We start from the raw sequence: 15362 nt of genomic DNA on the forward strand, positions 1-15362 counted from the left end.
CGGCCGCTCAAAGGGTGTCTCTGCTCCACAGCTCCCAGCGCCTCGCCCCGCTCCTCCCAGTGGTGCTGGCGCGCTGCAGGGGAGTTCTTAATGCTCAGCGTTCTGCTTGTCTCTCATCCAGGCTTGGATTTGCTCTTTAAGTTCTGGTACTGAGAGCAGAAAGAAGAGCAAAAAAAGAATTGTTCACAGTTAAATTATTTAGTAATATTACTATAAGAAAGCTCCTCATTACTGACAGCAGTTTCTTTCTAGAAACCTGATCGTTAATAACTACCAGTATTTTCTTCTCTATCAATGTATTTTCTGCACAGCTTGGAGTAAATGAATTCCTCATTTCCCCACTGTAAGAATATCCTTTAGCCTGGTAGCTATGAAGGCAACAGTGTGGGGTTCTTTTCCCCAGAAAAATGGAAAGCAGAAGGAATGAACCTTTCTGTGCAAGATGAGATGAAAGAACCATCACCTCTACTGAGGTCTCGCCGCTGTCCCGTGAAAGCAGACAGCAACTGCACACACACCCCTCCCAGGGTTCCACCACTGACCCTCACGCAGGTACCTGGCTCCAGCATATTTTCTGTCAGCGTCTGACGATTGAAAGGATCAGTGGAAGAGTTCAACAGGTGCCTCAGGATGATCGACCTGTCCATAATAGTTCCCGATGGCAACCTCACGGGATCGGTCATCAGAGTGTCCATGAGTGGATCTGAGGGCACAAGTGTCTCCTCATTAAACTGAAGACAACAGCTACAAATTATTTAGCTTTTATACTCCTTTCCCCTTTCTGAGCTGGACTGAAGCATTAGCTAGTTTCACCTTATTTTCTCATTTTTGTTTTTTCCTCACTGTTTTAAAGTACATGTAAGACACACATGGATAGGACCAGACAGTACAATCCCAGGGAAAAACAAAGTAACTCTTAGCTCTCTCTATTTACCTAACTGTTTAATGGAATTAGAGCAAGATGCAAGGCTTCATAAACAATACATACTTCCTATTAACATTTACTCATATTTAGAATCAAAGTAACAAAACAAATCCCTCCTCTGCTAAAAAGTCAGTATTTAGGAAACTCAACTTGCCTCTGAATTCATCTGGAGCATCACTGTAATCAATTTCTGCACGGGCGTTCTTGGCAACAATTTCCTCCACTTTCTCTGCCAGCAGTTTGAATTTCTCTATTGCTATGGTTGACTTGATACCAGCCTTTCTCATCTTCGAGATAACCTCCTCAAAGAGCTCTTTACTGTAGGACCTCTATAAAGCAAAGCATAAAAAGACAACTTTGCTGAGCTGTAGTCTCCTAACGTGCCATAAAAATGCTAAAGATCCCTTAATGCATTTTAAAACTTCAGAAGGAAGGATCAATGAAACCTCAACGTTACATCAGACAGAAGTAGTATGTAGGTAACATTCCATTTTTCATCTAGCACTGAAATGTCAGCTTTGGGTAGGCTTACGCTTTTTTACGGGTCATCACCACTGTGGAACTGTACAGGACTATTTAAAAAAAAAAAAAAAAAGGCAAACAAAAAAGCAGTATAACCTAATCAAAATGAATAAGACATTCAGAGAGGCTGACTATAATTATTAGGATTGTTCCTTAGACAAAATATTTGTCTTGCCACTCCTGTCCCTATTCTTGTTCTCACAAATCTAAATACAGCATAAATTGAAAAGTTTTTTCAGATTTCTTAACTTCTCTGAACTTCTCAGTACTGGGAAAGTAGGAATTCTTTCTCCTAACCAAACAAAAAAACCCCATCCCATGATGTTGCAAAAATAGTAAGGCAACTCAGAAGGAGCTAATACTTGCTGGAAAGTTGCCAACCAGCGCAGTAAGAACCCTACAGCGACACAGCACAAGAGCCAGGGAGAGCAAATGCATATCCTACAGCTTCAACTGAAGCAAGAGTTACTTTCATGGAAAGAAAAAACCCAAAAAGTTAGGCAAGGACTTTTGAAAGCTGCTTATGTTCTAAAGACACCGTTCTCCTTTAAATTTACAATGCCATGTTTTGATATAAGCCCTTCAATAAGAATTGTTACTTACACTGCAGAGCAAGGTTGAATTAAATGACAAAACAAAAACACGCCGAGTCTCACAGATTTCTGTTTTCCTTGAGGATTTTAAAATATTCAACACAGCTCTACTTCTTTCATCTACACCACACTGCACCAAGAAATACCATTCACTACTCAGGACACACAGTGCCCACCCAAACTCCTTTCTAGTCCACCGAAGAAAGCAGAACTATGGCAATATGCCCAGGGCTTTATAAATGTTTTCAGATTCCCTCTAATACGTGCTAGGATTTGCAAACGGGAGATGTATCCAAATGCTTTAGAGAGCCCCTGCCATGATCAAGCAACTTTTTGTTTTGTTTTCTCCTAATACCAGTAGCCATTAACCAACTGTGCATTTCCTCGGTGTTTCTTTTCTGTCATTGACAGTTTCCAAGATCCTAGTCACTCCCCCCCTTTTTATGAAGGGCTACTTTGTTAATTAAGCTTTATTCCGGTTCCCACACCACCAGGCTTCTTTCTTTTTAATCCCTCTGTCATTGCTGTGCATTTTGTTGTGGCTAGCATCGACCAATGAGCCACGGCTAACATTTGCACTTTCATATATATCAAACAGCATAAAAAATACTCTGCATGCTCCTTACACACATAAGGTCTGTTTCAAAAGCGTTACTGGTATGACCTGCAATTATCAGAACTTAGATAATTACAGACAAAAGATCACATGTTACTCTGATACGCCTGCTTCACTAGACATGCAAATACAGCTTTGTGTATTGTAAACCAGCTTCCACTAGAATGTCAAGTAGCCATTGAGAACTGTTTTTCCTCTAGATTTTTTAAGTAATATAATACACAGGCACGGAGGGATGCGATTCAGCAGTCTGACAGCTTTGGAAGCACACAGAAGGGAGTGATAGCTTGGCTACCTTAAGAATTAACATTCTGCTCCGAAGACTACCATGAGGCACCTCATGTGTGCTGCGTTCTGTTAGTTTATTACACAGCCATTTAATGAAGTGATACAAAAGGAAAGACAATTTGGAAGCTGTTAGTCTAGAGAATGAGGTTGTTAAAAATTGAGGCTCTTACTCTCAGTTCCAGCTCTGCCCATTCCACATGTTCGTGATGAGGAAGGAGAAGGGAGTCAAAACTCTTGATATGCTTCAGTTTTCCCCCTTGCAAAATTAGGACTGAGTACTCCTGCTAATTCACAGTGAGGCTGTAGCTAATAAGCAACTAACACTCAGGAAATTTCCAGCGCGTTAGTGAAGTGCTATAAATGATTTTGTGTGTCTATAGGTTTGCAAAACACTTTGAAAACAGACTCGGCTACAAAGAGGAGACAGAATATGAACACAGATCATCTGCTGAAAGAAAACAAATAGCAAACACAAACAACAGAACCTGGGTGGCAGCACACAAGGAAGATGAAACTCTTCTCAGTACTCTGCAAAGTCCTGTCTGACCACAGCACTTTTGCCCTACCCGCTTTCATCTTTTTGGAGCTCACCTGATCATCAGCAATTGCCTTAGCAAAGCGAGCACAGTCTAGCTGTAGATAAATGTCAGTGAGTTGGTCCAACAGCTTCTTTGGTTCAAACCCGTATTTCTCAGGGTTTTCAACTTTCAGGTCACGGCACTTGGGGCCACACAGTTGCTGTAAGTTAAAGTTCAACATAGCAGCCAGTCGCGGTCCAAGTTCCTACAAGACCAAAGTAAAACACAGATCGCAGCATGAAGGCAGTGATAAAGAAGGTTATCCCTAGGTTTGCATACAGCAAGATCAGGAATTATTAAGTAATGAAATTATGATTTTGTCAGCTTGCAGGAAGTGTCTTGACTTTCTGCATTCTTTCCATTAAAAAAAATTGTGATGCAAACAGCTTCTGTCTAGAAGGATCACACACCTCAGTGACTCAGGTAATGCTCTTAACATCAAATAATTTCTAAAGCAATTAGTTTGTAAAGAGATTTCAATGAGTTGGAGAAAGGGGAGAAGAATGGAGACAAAGAGCTGTCAAACATTTCCATATTATTATCCAACAGCAGAGATGTCAGAGAAGCTAGAAATCAAATTCCATCTGAGCAGGACTTACAGGTCTGAGAAAAGGCTTTTGAACCTGCTTGGTAAGGATATGGAACATATCAACAGTTTCTGTTGCCAGGGCAAGATATGAACGAGACACACGCTCATCCTGAGCCAGCTGCGACTGCCGAGCCTGTTGCTGATCCTAGAAAACAAACGTTCAGTGGTTACGAGTCCACAGAATTCCCTACATTATCACCCCTCAAAGCCTTAAGAGCCAGAACTAACGCTATCTAGACAGACAAAAGAAGAGACGGCAATTCAAACCCAGATGTGATACATGCTTTGATTTAAGGTACAGCGCGCTTGTACTACCCAACACTAAAGTCTGCACCAATTTTCTACAGTCTGCAACACTAAAACAAATGCAAATGGCATCACAAGACTCTGCGGTTATCGAGTCTGTTTATATCCTGTAACCGCTCCTCACAGCTGCAGAAGTGGGTTATGCTTCCTTTCCATCCAAATGCCAATACTTCAAAACCAGCTTGGGATCTGAGACTTAAATGAAGTTCTAATTTATGCACCATCATAAGTAATAAACACTCCACACTGGAACAATCTGTAGATGATGCACCAGCTCATTTTGTCGCTACAGTAATGGCTTAACCTTGCTAATAGGCACAAACAGGAAGAAAGGCTTCAGAAGAGCAAACCAGAGTAAGTTTAACAAATAAGATCTTTATAGCTTTTATTTTCAACCTTTTTTTTTTTTTAAAATAATCAATAACCTTAAAATAGAAATACCAGACACAATTATTGCTTATCAGGCTAAGGTCTGAGGTAGAAGACTCTAACCATCTGCATCGAACCCACTCGGGATCAATGCATTATCAAAAGCTTCTATTCCTTGAAGTCAATTCAACTGGCAAGCATCTTCCAAAACCTCCTTCAAGAAGGTTAAAGTCTCAGTTTCTCCACTACGTGCACAGTCACTGAAAACTTGATACTATTTCCACTTCACACAACACTCTTTGCCAGGCACCACATAACTAGGCAGAGTGATGATTTTTGCAGAATGTCATCCAGAGTGGCCACGGTCATACTGGCAGCAAGAAAAAACATCCAGAACTGCTTTTCGTGAGCAGCTTTTTGGTGCTGCCTCTTACTAAAAACGTTTTTTTTTAATGGCCTCGTATTAAAAAAATGAAAAATAAGCAAAGGGCACTTTGAAAAACAGCTCTGTTCACCCTGGGCAGCAGGTCCCATTGTTCTTTATTCTTCATCTCCTCTTGCACTTCATGGATACGTTTTAGGGACTCCAGACTCTCATCCAGCAAGAAAGTTGTGTCATTTATCAGCATGTTGATGTAGCGAACAAACTGCTTCCCAGAGCTGAAAACATTGAAACACGGTTATCACGGCAGAGTAGATGGGTGTGCAGACCAGACGGCAACGCCAGCAACACTCCTTCTGCACTGAATATTTTAAATAATGATCCCATTCCCCAAGCCAAGCCGATTGTGGTGTCCAGAGCTCAGTTCAGAAACGTTCCAGTTCTACTGGAAGTGGTTGCCATTTAAAATACAACAGGAATAAAACAGCATCACCCATTCCCTGGCCATGACAGGGAGGTTGGATTAAATGATCTCTAAGGTCCCTTCCAGCCTGGGCCATTCTATGATTCTATGATTCCCAACAGTAACGACCTCCTCTGCCCAAGCAGCTTGCACGACAGTAAGCAGCACTATACACAACATCTTACTCACTTGAACTCTTCCATAAAAGTACCATGGTGAGCGATATTCTGCCAGAGGCTTTTGAAAATGGTGCTGATGTGGTAGCGGATCGTAAACTTGTCATAGAATTCACTAGTGGCTCCAGTATGTTCAACATCTGGAAAAGCAAACAGATCCCACAACTGAAATCAAACCTCTTCCCCAACACTATTCACCTGCCGCACACCCACATCTCTCCTCTACTGTCTCCAACGTGCTGAGCTTCTTAAGAGATCAAATTCAATTCCCATTCAGAAGCCTCCATCTTAATGTCCATTAAAAGAAGCAGCACCATCCATTTTCTAGTCCAGAACCAACCTCATTTCTGAAGAAAAACCCCTCAGAAAATAAAACTTTCTGCTTTGTTCAACTCCACTTTGCTCCTAGTCCCACAGTCTAAAATTTCACTAAGAAAACTCTGGGAATGTGGCAAAAATAAGTGGTTTTATTGGCACAAAACTCTTCTGAAGCACCTGAATCTACAGGACTAGCAAAATTAGAATGAAAAGTTTTAAGACCCTGATACTCCCTTAAAAAGCAAACAAAAAACTTGCAGTTTGGAATCACAAAGACAGTTGTCACATCAATCAAGATGATAAAGAGAGTGGAACATCTCCCTTATGAGGAAAGGCTGAAGGAGCTGGGGCTCTTTAGCTTGGAGAAGAGGAGGCTGAGGGGTGACCTCATAAATGTTTATAAATACGTCAAGGAGGAGTGTCAGGAGAACAGAGCCAGGCTCTTCTCAGGGATGTCCAATGACAGGACAAGGGGCAATGGGTACAAGCTGGAACATAGGAGGTTCCACAAAAATATTAGAAAAAAAACTTTTTCCCTGTGTGGGTGCCAGAGCCCTGGCCCAGGCTGCCCAGAGAGGGTGTGGAGTCTCCTTCTCTGGAGACTTTTAAACCTGCCTGGACCCACTCCTTTGCAATCTACTGTAGGTGACCCTGCTCTGGTGGAGGGGCTGGACTAGATGATCTTTTGAGGCCCCTTCCAACCCCAACATTCTGTGATTCTGTGTGATTCTGTACTCTACAGTGCTGGAGTTGTGAGCACGCAGCAGCCTGTGGAAGGAGAAGAATTCTTAAGGTTCCATCTGATGCTATTTCCCAATTCCTGTGCAACAAAGCCTCACCTAAACAAGATCTGAGATCTACCTGTTTTTATTTCTTCCTGCATTTTTCTGTTTATTTGTTTTTTTAAGAGATTACAACAACTAACACAGCCTTTTGCCTTGTAATAGCCACTGCTTACTCTACACTCAGTGAACTACAGACAAAGCAGTTACCTGTGTAAAACTTCATCAGGGAGGGGACTAACAATTTAGTGGAGAGAGGATGATTCTCAATCATTTCAAAGAACTTTTGTGTCCGGGGCTGAACAGCTGGATTTGTCATGAACATCACTTCCACCAGCTTGGCTACTAAGTAGGGATTTCGGATGTAGTTCTGGTTGCACAGCATCACAACAAGGAACATCACTATGTCCTGAGTACAGGGCTCATAAAGCACCTGAGGAGCATATCTGAAAAGAAGACAAGGAAAACAAAATTCAAATCCCCCAACCCTTTATTGCCTACAGAAGATTTATCGTATACATCAAGTAAGATTGCTCTTTAGCAACTGGAAAAGTTTAATCATTCTATCCTAACTTCCCATCTTTACAGAAACTAGATTCTTCCTCTTCAAAAAGGTCTCGCCAGGTGTCCACTGGAAGGGGAATTTTAGCCTGAAACACCGTCATATTCCTTTGTTGCATGTAATAGCAAATTTGCTGTGAAGCACCATTCTAACAGCACCTCGAGGGCAAAAGCAAACATCTCGTACAACACAGCAAAGTCTGAATTTGAAGGCACGTTCTCAGGAAGAAAGTGACTGGCTTCAGATCTCAAGGCTTGCATCTGAATAGTACTCATGCCCATCTAAACGACTAAAACCATACAAATGCTTTAGTCCCAGCAAATTTATAAGTGGGGGCATTTTCTACTCATTAAGCTACCATTTTTTAAAAAAATATGATTCCAGTGACGATTTAGCGCATCATGAGACCAAATGCAAACCAGAAAGAACCTTCAGCTTTCCTCCACTGTATCTGCTGCAACGCCTGCCAATGCCATAATCCTATGTCTATTGTTAAAACCCCAGAACATTAACTACAGAACAGCTAGGGAAGTACTTTTGCACCCTAAACTTATGTGCACACCACCTGTTCCAGGGGTAAACAGTAGTACAAATTTCTTTTAGACATAACTTCACTTACTGTACAATAAAAAATAAAAATTCAGCAACATCTTCCACGTAAAACTCTGGCAATGCTGCAAATACCTTCGGAACTTCAGGAGTTAAAGGCAATTTTATGCTGCAGAATAAAAGAGAGACAACAAAGAGGACTGTAAAATAGCAGGGTTAAGCAGAAAGTGTCATGAGCTCTCTTATGGAATTCTCCTACAGGGGCTTAAAAGACTTGGGAAACTGACTGTTTAAAAACCCATGTCAGTCCTTCAAGTGTACTAAATATACCCAAGGGTTGCTCCCCCCACAACCGAACTTTAAACTACAAATAAGACCTATATTCCATGCAAGAAGGTATGGCACTGATAGAAATAAAGTAACAATCATGTAAGAATGCAGATGCTAAAAAAAAAAAAAAAAAAAAAAAAAATCAAATCAAGAATTGGTAAATGCAATCTAACAGGATCTGAAGTACCTTTGATACAAATTACACAGATAATCCTGACACTCACTTGGGATAGGCAGGGTCAAGAATGCGAAGCATCAGCTGAATCACCATGCCGTAGAAATTCAGACATCTCCTGAGAAAGTTTTCATCCAGCAAACCAGCATCTGCGCAAGCCTTGCACCTCACCAATTTCTGCGGAACAAGCACACAGAAACTAAGCCAGGGCGAGACAACAGAAAAGGAAGGTCAAGCCTATCAAACTAAACAATGTATCTGGAATTATGACACTTAATAACAGAGATATCAAAGGGGGAAAACCCTTGGTGTCAATTTGTATCAAGAAGACCCAAGCAGGAGAGACCTTCAAAAGAGAGGACCCCAGCACACTTATCTTTGGCAGAATCCTATGGGAAATTCGGAGTCGAGGGCTCCATCTCGGGCACAGGCTGCGCACACACAGCTACCCCTGAACAAATCTGTTCTCTTTCCAGTAAAAACAGTATTTTCCTCTTTCTGAGGGATACGACCCAAGTTGATCCCGATGTTACTCTGAATTTTAAATTCGCCATTAATGTTATATTCTGTCAGGACCACTACCTAGTGCAGCACTCGCATGGGTATAAATTCACCATTTTCAGGAAGCATTAGTGGGAAGTTGCATTTAAACATTAGGACACAAAGTGAACACACAGGCTACCAAGGCCTTTAGCTGAGAACTGAATCACTTACAAACCTTAAGCTGTGTCTTGCAACGTTTCAGCATTTCTCGATGCCTGGTAGCCAGAGGAGAATCCTTCCACTGGCTTTCATTGTTTTTCAAATCTTCAACAGTCCTGAAAACCACAGGCAGTAGCTGGTTATCCTGACAGCAGCGATATGTACTGCCATTGACAAGGCACTTAGCATTTATCTGCTAAACACCGAGGAAATATTGAGAAGTGGGGGAAAAAAGCTCATCATTTTCATAGAAGTCACCCATCACCATAACAAGAAAAATAAATTGCTTTTGTAAATGCAGACTGAACATCTGCGCAGCGTGCAAAGGCACTACGTACACTAGCTCCAACACACATGCCTGTCAGACAAATCAGAACAGTGCAAAAAAAAAAAATGGGGGAAGGATGAAACACAGAAGGGATTCATGCTGCTTCACAAACTAATTTTATCCACTGTATTAAAAAAAAAAAAAAAAGGTATTTGCCTTTTTTCTTTTTCACGCTGAAGTCTACAGTCACTCTAAAGGAAGGTTAAAAGGATGTCATTAAAATTAACCCTAAAATTAATCCTAATATAAAGAAGGGCTGGTCCAGTTCACTGCAAGATATTTAGAAGATGAATGAGATCTCTAATATAGGAAAGGAAAATGGAAAACAAAACGAGCTAAGGAAGAACAAGGTGGCTGACAACAGGACTGGTTAGCAACACTTTCCCAAGAAAGGTACAAGTCTGCATCCTGTGTATTGTCCCACTTTCGACTATTGTGAATAATTTTTGCAGCTTTCTTCTACCCTTCTCTTGCTCCATCATCCCTAAAATTCAGGCTTGCAGAGAAGCACAACACAGGGATAGTCTACAGTCCCCCTGCCTGCACAAGGACCAGTAAATCAAGGTGGTTGTTATCAGCTCCTCTACCCACCTCCTCACTCTGCCCTGCAGAAAAGAACTTAAATAGACATTATACACCCCAATTATATTTTAAAAAGTCTATGTATAGCCGTATCTTAATCCTTTTTAGGAAGGGCTGCTAATCTGAACAAAACTCAATATACTGAACTATACAGACACAGCCCCTTTTCATCCCTCCTCTAAACACAAATTCTTTTCCACATCAATCTCCACTTACGGCAGAGAAATATCCAGTTTAGTATCTCTACCACGAACATCTAATGACGTTGCGCAGTGTTGCAAGCTACTAAGCAATTCATGGAAAATGCTGAACACTGAGCTCCTGCTGATTTCTGTAAAAGCCAAGAGCTCTTCGCTCTGCACGGTTACACGGAGATTGCTGCATAAGCAACTCCTTCGCAACAATTCTAAATAAGGCAAACCCAGCAATTCCTTTTTCAAACCAAACATATGGCTTATGTACAAGTAATCCAGAGGCTGTTTATATGAAAATACTTTTTTTCTTTAAGATACACTGACTCTTCCTGCTCTGCTCCCTGCACCTTCCCAGGTTCTCAGCCTGCATGTCCTTTACAAACTAAAAACGAAATCACTGAAATTGCAGTCGAAAAACCCTGTAAGGGACTCATGGTATTACTGCCAGGAGCCATTTACCAAAATGCAGTGAGTGCAATCATAAACAATGGAAAATACTGATGATACGAAAATCTAATTTTAACAGACTATTCTTCGAGGTTTAGCAGCTATAAAAGTCTATTTGAATTTATGCCAAGAGGAATGGAAAACAGCAGTATTTTCATGTCAACATTGTAACTTGTATTTATAACTTTTAAAACGGTAAACCACATGCTGAATTACACGTACATCAACAATATTTAGAGTTTGCTGCTGAAGGCTTCCCTGTGCTGACAGTATGACAAGTTATGCGGCCTCGGAAGCCAAGGGGAAAAAGGTAAGTATCTCCTGGGACATACGAAACAGCTCGGGCACAACTAACGAGGTTGGGTTTCTGACATCTTGAGTCAGACTTCATTATGAGCCGTGTAACTTCACGTGCACTCCTACAGCGATGTCAAAGAGCCCGAGGCACTGATGTCCACACACCGCCAGCCACACCACAGACTGAGTTGTAACCAACAGTGTCATGAATCCTGAGGTGCTCTGAAGATAATTCAGTTACCTTTGCAGTAGAATGGTCGTCTCACCAATTTGAGCTGGCTTGTGTAACCACTATCCTCCATCCCCCTATTATCTGAATTTCTGATTCAAACCACAGTCCCTCAACACCAGCAAACACTCGTAAGGGCCAAAAACAGAAGATCAACAAACAGTTCAGATGATCTGTGCTCAGCAAGTTTTACCCAAACTGTTGCTCTGATTTTATTTAGTTTATAGGACTTGTGATCACAGTGAGCAGAGGACATTGCTGGGATGCTAGGACTCTCAGACACCCTACGTAATTAACAGTTTCTAACCTGTTGAGTTCCCTGATGGCCCGCAGTCTGCGTATGTACCGACGGCAGCTTGGCAGGATTGAGAGATGATGGGCGTGCAGGGTTAGGAAGAAACATTCGGTTGGGAATTTCGGCTCAGAAAATGGAGACGGATCCCTATCTAGAAAACAAACCAACAAAAAACCAGAATAGCTCAATAAATTTAAAGATGAACTGCCTTAACGAGAGTTGAGTCCTTGAACACATCTTTCTTTAAAACAAAAGACGACAGCATCAAGACAAAGCATTTAGGAACGGGGGTATTATTTGCTGGAGTCGAGTACTTCCGTGGACATCCAGTACCACAACCAGAACGCACAGTAAACGCTTAACACCTCTCACTAAGAGCACTCACAAAGTTCAGCAATCCAGGCGGTAACATCCTCCATCGTTGCTTTCACTCTTGTCTCATCTGTCGGGAGGTCAATACGGCACCGGGGATGAAATACGTACATGGGATCAACCGTTTCTAGCTTTATCTTCGTACTTAGTTGCTGTAGTACCCATAAGAAGTTAAGCATAAAGCCATCTGTAGATACCAGACGATCATCGGTCTGTGGGGGAAGAAAGTAAATAGTTGAATACATAAGCGTAGAATCACAAGGGTATTTTCAAGTTCAAGAAAAGGGAGAAATGATAAAGAATCTGTAAAGGAGATCTTTGTCGTAACAGGAAGGACACCAGCTTATATACTCGCTTTCTCTATGGTTCAAATAGTCGTTCTCAAGAACATAAAAAGAATAGAAGATTGAAGAATCTAAAAGGACTTAAAAGGGCCTCTTTCCAAAACGGCTTGCCACAGCAACACAAGAGTTTCAACTAGTCACTGAGCTTTAATTCCTAAGTTTTATCTTAAGTACAATGTTTCTATTGCTTCTTCACTGGATCTTCACAGAAATATTCTTATTATTGGTTCTGAATGTTTGCCTTTGCAAAGGGGACTTGAAGACAACAATGATTCAACACTCAGGATGCATGCACAGATTTTATCACAGGAAATGTGTGCAATGCATTAATTAAACAATGGCAAAATCACATCCCTGCTGTTTCACTGGAACCACGCCAGTTCATATCTGCATTATTCCTTCTACAGAAATCGTACAAACAAAGCCTAGCAACTCACCACCTGGGAAATAAGGGGTTTTAAACATAGCCAATTGGTAGGAAACCCTCATAGATGGGGCAGAGGTACAAAGCCTTAACATCTAATATTGAGCCGCTGTTACTGAAGTGACACATCAGCCCTAAGAGAGGAAATAAACTGATCAAACAGGTAAAGGAGAACCATTTCAGAAACAGGAGAAGTATTGAAAGAGATTCAGACTAATGACAGGGCTTCTTGCCTACTGCAGTAAGCATTCAAAATCCTTTCGTGCTCCGTTCAAGAGGCAGCACTGCACAAGCCACCTACTGACATCCGTGCCCCAGGTAGGTCCACGCATCACAGGGAGAGCAGTCCTCTTTATTTACCTGCATCTGGGCCTTTTTCATGTTGGCATTGACAATAGCTGCCATGTAATTGAGAGCTGCTTCCCGAGTTTCACCATTCAGCAAAATACTATGTAGAATCTTGAACAGCTCTTGCTGCAATTTCAAGTAAACATTCCATCAGGTTGCACATATTTAATGTCACGCTCCATATTTTTATGTTCTACAAATTCCACAAAACTAACCACAACCCCTTTTATGGTCTTATTGTCAACTTTATATGCATATATTAGTTATGACAGGAGTTACAGGAATGATGTATATAGAAAACTACACACACTACTAATTCTTTTACTCATCCATTAACATGAACTATAATCAATGACTAACTGTTCTGACATTTTCTGGATTGGCTTACAGCCCTAGAGAAATATTAGTAGCATTCTAATTCTTTTCCTCGAGTCCCTTCAGCCATATCCTAACAGATTCATCATTAAACACAGAAGCTAGAATTTTTAGATTATATTCTTCATCTGTGTCGAGACCAGTAAAACTCCACCATATTTTACATTTTTTTAAAACATGAGAACGCTTACCCTTGCTAATTCCAGGTAATGTTGCAAAGACTGGCTAACAACCCGGGTGTTTTCAAGAGTAATGGCAGGCCCTGAGAAGTACTTTTCAACTACTTTGTTCTGAAAATAGAATGAATATTGGCAAATGTATCAAACAACTGAACAACCTCCCACGTCCCCCTTGCTACTATCCACATCCTTCTGTACCACTTACATCATCTTCAGCAAAGACGGAGAGACTGAAGAAGGCTCCAAGATAGGAAAGCCTTTGCAGCTCTCTTCCCGCACCTGTGCTTAAAGATTTAGGCAACCATAAGGGCAACGAGACAACCTAGAAAATAAGAGAAATAGCAAGTTAATCAAAGCTGCCACGTCAGCCACGCCACCTCACCTGCGTGGTCACCTTTCCATCTTTGTCACATGCTCTCGATTCTTCAACATTCAGTCATTTTTATAGCTAAATGGAAACATCTCTTCAGTGTTTCAGCAATCTAAGCAAGTCTTGTTTGTCCTAGTTTTTTTCTAAATTCTCAGGGATAAGGACTCTCTTCACTATTTTTTAGCATGAGAAACTACAGTAGCCTCTGTTCAGAGTTCTGAAGAGCATTATCAATGTTGATTGTACGATGCCATCAACAAAATAAGTTATGTGGTTCTCTTAAATTGAAAAAACAATAAAGTTTAAAAAATCAGAATGCGTAGACTTACCAAACTGCACACAGGATGTGTTTTCCCAAATTTGATTTCACAAAGTTCACATAGTGCCTATGAAAAAAACCCAAGAAAAATTACTTTTCTGTGTAATTCCTAAGTAACGTGACTGCAAATAACACACTTAGCATGGTAAACTGCTGAAAGAGCCAAACCTTTTCCTTTAATCAGTGGAAAAACTTCCATCTCGTACAATGGCGAAGAGGTCCAAAAAGCGCTAGAGCACACCCCGCTCCCATTTTAGCTTTTACGTCATTCCAAGTTGTCTCAAAAAAGCTAACACGGCTCACAGGATAATAAATTATTGCACTTATTTCAAAAATTAGCTGTTATTTGTTTGTTCAGAACATAACAACGCCTTTGCTGGACTCCTGAACTGCCCCATAAAGGCAGTAACAATAATAAAAAGAGCAATTGTCCCGTACATACACCAAAGCCTTTGTCTTTTGAATCAGAGTGGAAAAAATGTCAAATGAACACAGAAGCCAGAAACAAAGAATCCTATCCAAGATCTCTAACTCACTTTCAATTGCAGCACAGAAAAAAGAAAGTCGTTATAACTGACCATTCTGAAAACACAACAACACTGTAGGCTCTCGTATATCCCGCTTCTCCTGTATGACATGTCCTCATTCGTCAGTTATACTACAGCTAGTAACTACTATTCCATCCTTGTGCTGCACACTGTGCCAGCTAGGTAGGATCAAAAAGGAGTATCATTTTCAAGCAGCCCTTACTTGTAGCCAACAGCCAAATTTGCACCAGTTCACAAGTTAAATTAGGTGGAATAACAGAAGAGCAGGAAAGCACAGAAGCAGCAAAAATTGTTATTTTTGCAAAAGCACCAGAGTTGCTTAATCAATTTCGTTTGCAGCACCCCAGAAGTATAAATAAAGCCTGAGATGCAACGGCTTTTTTTTTTAGCATCATACGCTGAAGATCCTAAAACCTGGAAGATCCTAAATTGTGCTCACAATGCACAGTTTAGCCAAGAATTTAGCTTGCTCCTTTGTGGCCAAGC

General features: G+C 41.0%; 1 protein-coding gene across 1 annotated transcript in view; it reads right to left on the minus strand.

Moving 5' to 3' along the window:
• Positions 1–14: 14 nt before the first annotated feature.
• UBE4B (ubiquitination factor E4B) overlaps positions 15–15362 on the minus strand; it is a 29549-nt gene continuing 14201 nt past the window's right edge. The window contains exons 13-29 of the mRNA XM_009877934.1: positions 14339–14395; positions 13845–13961; positions 13652–13750; positions 13098–13211; positions 11983–12181; positions 11610–11748; positions 9242–9341; positions 8573–8700; positions 8089–8187; positions 7118–7353; positions 5821–5947; positions 5302–5446; positions 4122–4256; positions 3536–3727; positions 1080–1254; positions 557–703; positions 15–149 (exon numbers count right to left, since the gene is read on the minus strand). Of these exons, the coding sequence (XP_009876236.1) occupies positions 88–149; positions 557–703; positions 1080–1254; positions 3536–3727; positions 4122–4256; positions 5302–5446; positions 5821–5947; positions 7118–7353; positions 8089–8187; positions 8573–8700; positions 9242–9341; positions 11610–11748; positions 11983–12181; positions 13098–13211; positions 13652–13750; positions 13845–13961; positions 14339–14395 (2271 nt within the window). The 3' untranslated portion in view covers positions 15–87. The remainder of the gene's footprint in view (positions 150–556; positions 704–1079; positions 1255–3535; positions 3728–4121; positions 4257–5301; positions 5447–5820; positions 5948–7117; positions 7354–8088; positions 8188–8572; positions 8701–9241; positions 9342–11609; positions 11749–11982; positions 12182–13097; positions 13212–13651; positions 13751–13844; positions 13962–14338; positions 14396–15362) is intronic.

This window comes from Apaloderma vittatum, unplaced genomic scaffold (assembly GCF_000703405.1).
Source record: "Apaloderma vittatum isolate BGI_N311 unplaced genomic scaffold, ASM70340v1 scaffold2441, whole genome shotgun sequence".
In the NCBI taxonomy this organism is placed as follows: Eukaryota; Metazoa; Chordata; class Aves; order Trogoniformes; family Trogonidae; genus Apaloderma; species Apaloderma vittatum.